At 52.5% G+C, this 7,682-nt stretch overlaps 2 protein-coding genes across 2 annotated transcripts in view; both read left to right on the forward strand.

Annotated features, from left to right (window-relative positions):
• The first annotated feature begins 469 nt into the window (after positions 1–469).
• Positions 470–625, forward strand: LOC132673981 (large ribosomal subunit protein eL39-like). The gene has a single exon (XM_060626895.2). The coding sequence runs from the start codon at positions 470–472 to the stop codon at positions 623–625; it is 156 nt and encodes a 51-aa protein (XP_060482878.1).
• A 5,908-nt stretch (positions 626–6,533) lies between these two features.
• The window catches only part of GATAD2A (GATA zinc finger domain containing 2A), a 103,988-nt gene continuing 102,839 nt past the window's right edge, over positions 6,534–7,682 (forward strand). The window contains exon 1 of the mRNA XM_078443190.2: positions 6,534–6,872. The gene's annotated coding sequence lies outside the window, so the exon portion shown is untranslated. The remainder of the gene's footprint in view (positions 6,873–7,682) is intronic.

Raw genomic sequence — 7,682 nt, forward strand, 5'->3', positions numbered from 1 at the left:
AGCTAAGATTCAACCTTCGGTGCTGAAAGTTTCAGAAACATCTTCTTCTTAATCACAAAAGCAATACAATACCAGCCTCCTTAAAAATGGAAGTTTTTGGGGGGGCGCCTGGGTGGCTCAGTCGGTTGAGCGGCCGACTTCGGCTCAGGTCACGATCTCGTGGTTCGTGGGTTCGAGCCCCGCATCGGGCTCTGTGCTGACAGCTCGGAGCCTGGAGCCTGTTTCAGATTCTCTCTCTCCCTCTCTGCCTCTCCCCCACCCACTCTCTCAGTCTCTCTCTCAAAATAAATAAATAAATTTAAAATAAAAAAAGAACTCTCCAGAGATTTAAGAGCTTTCAGCCTAGGACACTGGAAAGTGATGTTAGTGCAAAAGAAAAGAGCGATAAAGGCTAACTAGTTTAAAGGATAGGGCTCCCTCTCCCTTTTCTCTGCTGTTATGGTGTGTGTAGTTGACTCTGTGCCTCGCCATGTCTTCCTACATGACTTTTAGGATCAAGGGATTCCTGGCTGAGAAACAAAAGCAGACTCATCCCATTCCCAAGTGGGTTTCGATGAAAATTAGTGATAAAATCAGGTATAACTCTAAGAAGAGACATTGGAGAAGAACCAAACTGAATCTATAAGTCACTTATGAGACGGCACACATAGTTATACTGTCTCAAGGTCACTAACATCTTACCATGTCATACTGAAAAGGTCACTACTCTTTCTGGGCAGGTGGACATGTTTTATTAGGAAAATAATGTTTTCCCCCTTTGTCTCTGTGCTTCTGCACTAGTAGGTTGGTTCAGTAATAAATATATGAGAACTTTTGTTTGGGGGGGAAAAAACAGAATGGAGAATGGATCAAAGAGAAAGACATCAGATTTTGTCTGGAACACGTTCAGATGTTGGGGTTGAGTCACATCCCATGTAGAAAGGAAGGAGATCCTAGATAGGAAGTCAAGCTGACTGGAAATACACATCTGGGAGCTCCTAAGAGTTCCACTCCTCGAAGGGATTCATTCTCTGAAGAAACACAGAGGGCACAGAGGAGTAGCAAGACATGAGCAGCCTGGCAGAATTTCCAGGTAAATTGGCACGAAGACTGAGCAGGAGACCAGAAGAGGCAAGTTCCCCAGAAGCCATGAAAGACATTTCAAGGAGTACGGAGTGTCCTCTAGACGCTGGAGGTTGGCGAAAATGCAGACCAAGAAGAGGGGAATCACTGACTTCTCAGTAATTTGAGAGAAGGGTTTTAGTGGCAGGATTAGATACCAGCCTGACAGGAGGAAGGAATGGCAAGGGAATGAAAGCATTTAGGCCAGGTGTGATATGCATGCCACTTGGAGGCAGACAGGGAGTCACTTCAGTCCTAGGGCGCAGGACTGTTTTGTCTCAAGGAAGAGACAGGTTAAGGGAAGGCTCTGAAATGCAGCAGAATGAAACCCCTGACCTGGGTTTTAGGCTCAGATGTAACTGCTTGTCTGGGATGCCAAAGGCCTTCAGATTCCGCAGAACCTCAAGGGGAATTCTCCACTGGCGGCAGTAAAGCAACTCTTTTCCATCTAGCACAGCAGTTGGCTTCTCCCTTTGCATGCAAAGTGGCCACACGTGTCTAAAATGAACTTGCTCCTGCTCAGAAATACTTTGATTCCTGGTTGGGGAAGTTACCCTTTTGGGTTAGTAGTCTTCTAGGCTGTAGGCGTGTAGGTGTAGCAATACTTTTTGCTTCAGCAAAGGGTTATCACTAATCCCATTTAATTATGTCAATAAGAATCAGGTAAGATTTGTTACTAGCATCCAGGTTTTTGATCTAGAGACTAAAAAAGCCAGGCAGAAAGGGCTCCTGGGCTCCATCTGGACTTAGTTCCAGATTTTCTAGCCTGGATAATTCAGGTGCTACCTGACTTTCTCTTGGGGAAGCAGGAGGGTGACAGGTCAAACTCTTGAATTGGTAGTGCCTATTTCTCTCTGGAACCAGGCACTGAGTTTTTACCTTTTTTTCCCTGGCGAATTCCAATGGATCTGCTAAAGGATGCAGGTTTCAGCAGATTAACAATTCACATATGTGAACCTCAAGGTGCTTGGCAAACCCAAATGAATTTTGCAGTCCAACAGTCTTGGAAGGCAATAATGGAAGGGCACTTTGCTCTGGGCACCTGAACTGCCACTGTCATCGAGTGCCATCAGAGGACTTTAACATTTGCGCTTAGTACCCTTCCCACTGGAAGTAACCAGCTGTCATTCTTCATTGTTAGTGGCCACTCTACCTTGTCTGAGACCATGACACCAATAGGGGGTCTCTGTAGGCCGGCACCCACCAGGCCCTCATTTTTCTAACTACCACTGAGGCCCTGCCTTCCTTGCTGCCTGTGAAGTCACCTGGCTCACTTCCTGTTTCCCTATTTGGATGTGAATGTCACTTAGCCAGTTTGCCCACATGATTTCCCAGACCTAGGAAGGGACACGCCTTGATGCAGAGAGATGCAATCCAAGGCAGAGAGATGTAATCGCTGTTACCACTGTGGAAAGGAAAGCCATCCTCGGTATGGATCGCATGTTCTCTCCATTTTTTTATGTCAGAAGCCGTGCTCACGTCATCCATTTTGGCGGGGCATTTCGCTCCCTCTGATCAATGTCCATTTGCCTTGGGCTCTTCCAGGATACAATTTTCCAGCCAAATGAGGTTTTCGTTTTATGTTTAGGATTCCAGACTTCACGGACATCCCTTAATCCAACATCTCTGCCTCTAGGCAATGCCTTTTTCCAGAGAGTAAAGAAATTCTGTACATTCTTAAAAAGGTGAAACATAATTATAGGCCCTGACATTTAAAAATTTTTTTTAATGTTTATTTATTATTTTTGAGAGAGAGACAGAGACAGAGAGAATGAGTGGGGGAGGGGCAGAGAGAGAAAGGGAGACACAGAATCCAAAGCAGGCTCCAGGCTCCGAGCTGTCAGCACAGAGCCTGATGTGGGGCTTGAACTCACGGATTACGAGATCATGCCCCGAGCCGAAGGTGGACGCTTAACCGACTGAGCCCCTCAGGCACCCCTAGGTCCTGACATTTCTAAGGCTTGGTCTGGAAATCACACCAGATTTCCCTGAAATAACCTTACTTCATTTGCAATCTCCCTTTGACAAAGTTAATTTCGGTGGCCTTGACCCTGATGATGGTCCCTCACTTGCCCTTTGCTCTTACTAGACCTGTATCCAGAACCTTCTCACAGCTTCCCTAAGAGAGAAGTAAGGCTCAGGAAGTTTTTGGTTCTCAACATGTCTCTGCTTGACATAAGGACTCATAGGTCCCCCTTCTTCTCCCCTTTCCTGCACATAGGCCCAAAGTGAGATTAAGGCGATGCAAGTTTAGGATCCAGCCATAAAGTAGCAGTGGGAGGTGAACAAGTCACAGTTAGCTTCTAGGCTGAGCTGCTCTTTGATCCCAGTTCAATTCAGTAACTATAATAACACTGAGGGGTTACTTAAAGGAATAAGTCTGCAGCCTCGCTCTCAGGAAGCATCTTGCTTAGTGGCTGGAATGAAAGGAAAAGCTCCTGAGTCCTACTGGGCACCACGCACGCACGGTACAAGGCATTTTGAGCTCACACTCCTCAGTGCGACCTTTAGGGACTGGCGCTCTCATTTCTGATATGGCTGAGGAAAGTAACTGGCCTAGCTCCTGGGGGTTCAACAGCAGCTCTGCTGGCTACCAAGTTCTGAGTGTTTATTTTATTTTATTTTTTTTTAAAACTTTTTTTTACATTTATTTATTTTTGAGAAACAGAGTGAAACAAAGCATGAGCAGGGGAGGGGCAGAGAGAGACAGAGACACAGAATCCGAAGCAGGCTCCAGGCTCTGAGCAAGCGGTCAGCACAGAGCCTGATGCGGGGTTCGAAACCAAAGACTGTGAGATCATGACCTGAGCCGAAGTTGGCCACTCAACCGACTGAGCCACCCAGGTGCCCCAAGTTCTGAGTGTTTATTGTCCACCCAGACTGCCTCAGACACTTGCAGAATATGGTAACTGTTACAACAGAGGTGCAAACAAGGGGATCTGGGAACACATTATCTTGTTTCCAGTGACTTCCTTCCCTAGCCAAGGACTCTGTCACCCTTGCCACTTGGGTCCAGGCTGAGCTCAGTCAGGGAATCAGGCTCCACAGGACTGGTCTGCCAACCTCCCATTCCTGTGACTCTCAGAATTTATCCTTTACTTTTCTTTCAGGAATGTCAGTCCACACAATAATCCTTTCCACTGCTGCTTCATGGTTTACAAACAGTTTTACATCATTATCTCACTTAATCACATTCCTACATCTTGGTACATCTTTAGTACAACATTCTGTCTTGCCTGACAGGCTTGTTTCCCTTTACTGCATTCATCTTGGCTCACCAGTTCCAACCTATATATAATTCAGGTATCTCGGTACCTTGCGCATTTGTGTGCACGAAGTGGGGGAGATCAGAGTTTGCCATGTTGACTCCTCACAGTGTTGTGGGTCTTTCTCATTGCTGCCTTCTTCGCCCCTTTGATTCAATGGTCGTTTTGGTTGTCTACTAAGAGCAAAGCTGGGTTCTTTTTTGTTGTTGTTGTTTATTTACAAGTAAGTAATCTCCACACCCACTAGTGGGACGTCAAACTCATGACGCCGAGATCAAGAGTTGCATGCTTTCCCGACTGAGCCAGCCAGGTGCCCCAAAGCTGGGTTCTTTAAAAGATTTTATTTTTTAAGTGATCTCTGTACCCAACGTGGGTTTGAACTCAATACCGTGAGATCAAGACTGGCATGCTCTACCAACCGAGCCAGCCAGGTTCCCTAAAGATAGGTTCTTTGAGGGGGAAATCAGCCGACGGGTGAGTTCAGATTAACAGCGGGAAGATGCCTGGTGGGCCATGGTACAGGCTACAGTAGAGGTGCAAACACTGCAGTTTGAGTGACTGATAAATTTTGTCTGGGGGGTGGGTGGGAAGCAGGAATGCTTCCTGGAAGGGCCCCACCCAGCAGAGAAGGAAACGGCCCAAAGAGCTCAACAGGGGACAGAATCAGGAAAGGCCACAAATTTGACCCTTGGGAAAGAGTAAAAGAGCAGCACAGAAAAATATTCTCAGAGAGAGAGAGAGAGAGAGAGAGAGAGAGAGAGAGAGAGAAGAGGGCTAAATGGGTAGCTTTTCCAAAAAGGAAGTATTTAATTCCCCAAAATTTTCTAGGAAAGAAGAGTCTGATGGTCACATTTCTCAGGAAAAGGGGAACGGTTACTGCAACAAGGACACTGCTTAGAAAAACCTCAGGGAGCACAACTGCCTGACATTTCTTTAGTGAAAGGGATGAGGGGGCAAAAATCTCCTGCAATTCCGCTCTGGAGAAAGAGGTGCTTGAAGTTGCAAATTTCTCCTCTGGTGCGTGCGGGGGGTGGGGGGGGGGCGGGGGGGGGGTGGGGAGGTGGGGGTGGACTGTGTGTGGACATACAAGGTAGGAATTTCCCAAGTTATCTTCAGAGATGAGGGTCAGGGAGGGAGAGGGCGGTGGCCCCGAGTAGTGCTCAGAAAAGAGGCAGGGTATGCCCCCCAAATACTGTCCAAGAAAGGCAGTGGGCCGAGTGCCCCAAATTCCCTTCAGTCAAAGGGTCAAGGGCCCAAACCTCGACACATTTTCCGAGAAAACAGAGCTGGGGGTCGCGAATCTACAAAATCATCCTCATCCTGGCAATTCGCAGAAAAGTCGGCAAGGCAAAAATCGCCAAAACTTTTCTCAGAAGAGGGCCAGAGCAAAGAACCTCCAAGATTCTCTTTAGAAGAGGGGCCAGGAGCAAGATTCCTGGATTCTCCTCAGAATGGGGGCTAGCAAACGAATTCTGAAGATTCTCTTCAGAACGGGGGCCAAGGACAAGAATTTCCAGGATTCTTCTCAGAAGAAGTCGAACCCACAACTCTTGTCAGAAAAGAGCGCAGAAGGGGAAAGAATCCCCTCGGGAACAAGGCCGAGCCACTGGTTGTCCAGTCTCCTCAGAGCGCGCCTCACGCGGCCCCGCCCACCGCCCGGCGTAACCGCCCCACACCCGCCCTGCCCAGGCCCTCTCCGGTGCATTGTGGGTGGGGCGCCCCTGCTGAGCACTGCGGGGAACCCCCTGCCCAGCCAGTTGTCGGCCGCCGGGCGGCCCAGCCGAAACGCCCTCCGGGGTCCGAGCGAGCCGGCCAAGAATTGACGCGTCCCCAAGTCCCCGCCCCTCTTGGCGTTCCCGCCCCGAAGCCGAAGCCCCGCCCCCGAAAAACAGTGACTGGCCCTGAGGCCCGCTCCACCCTCCCATTGGCAGGTTGCCTGTCAGTCACGCCGTCCCACCCCCTCGGGCCCGCCCAGGCCGCCGGCGCGATCCCGAGGGCCAGCCGGCTCGCGCACTCATTGGCTGTCCGGCGCTGTCCGTCGTGAGGCTGGCCACGCCCACGGTGGGGCGCGGACCCCGAGAGCCTCGGCCGGACCTCATTGGCCTGCGGCGCCGCCACTCGACGAGACGCGCCTCAACCCGGAAGTGTGCGAGGCGAAATCTGCCTAGCAACCGGGGAAGCCGGGCTGCGAAGCGGGCAATTTCAGTGTGAGAAGGAGCGGCGAGACCGAGCGGCGGCTCCGAGCGCGGCGCGGCGGCTCCTCCCGCCCGGGGTCAGCGCCCCGGCGCGCGCACGCGCACCCCCGCCACCCGAGCGCGCTCCGCGCCGCCCGCGCAGTCGGTCGGTCGGCCGTCTGTCGTCCTGTCGCCGCCGCCGCCGCCGCCGCCGCCGCGGGCGCCACCTGAGGGAGCCGTCGCCGCGGGACCTGAGCGGACCGGACCGGACCCCGCCTCCCGAGGCCGCCCGGGGCCCAGCAGCCACCCGCGGAGGCGCCGAGCAACTTCGGTGAGTGAGGGGCCCGGCGCCGCTGGTGGCGGGTCCCCGGCTTCCGGTGCCCCGGGCTTCTCTGGGGCTTCCGCTTCTCTGAGGGGACCGCCTCCGGTGCGCGGACCCCCTTGTCTGAGGGGAACCCCGCCTCTCTGAGGGGAGACCCCCTTCTCTGAGGGACCCCCGTCTCTCTGAGGGACCCCCCGTTTTCTGAGGGGCTCCACCTCTCTGAGATACTCCACCCCTCGGAGAAATGCCAAGTCCTCTGAGGGACCCCCGCTTTTCTGAGGGGAGCGCTTCTTCCCGGATGGACGTTCCACTTTTCTGAGGGACCCCCTGCCTCTGCGGGGGAGCCTTCCTTCCCCCATGTCTTTGAGGAACCGCCAGCTTCACTGAGGGACCCTCGCCCCTCTGAGAACCCCCCTCCCCCCTCCTCCCCCCCCCCCCCCCGCAACTTCTCTGAGGAGACGACGCGATGTTCTGTCTCTGCGGGGCCCCCTGATTCCCTGGGGACCCTTGCTTCTCTCAGGAGACGACTTGATTCTAGGGGAACTCCCACTTCTCTGGGGGACCCAGCCCTCCCTGCCTTTCCAGGGACCACCCCCCCCGCCCCTCCCCCCTCCCATGTTCTGTGAGGAGGCCCCTGCTTCTCTGAGCTGTTGTCCCTCTTCTCTGACGTGTTCCCCTTTTGCCCTTGCTTTTCTAAGGTGCCTCCCGCTTTCTACGGGTCCCCTCCCCCCCCCCCCCCGGGTCCCCTTCCCCCCCCTGCCCTGCCTTTCTGAGACGCTCTCCCTGCTCTCGGTCCCCACTTCAGTGGGTGACATCCCT

The sequence above is a fragment of the Panthera onca genome, chromosome A2, assembly GCF_046562875.1.
Source record: "Panthera onca isolate mPanOnc1 chromosome A2, mPanOnc1 haplotype 2, whole genome shotgun sequence".
Classification (NCBI taxonomy): Eukaryota; Metazoa; Chordata; class Mammalia; order Carnivora; family Felidae; genus Panthera; species Panthera onca.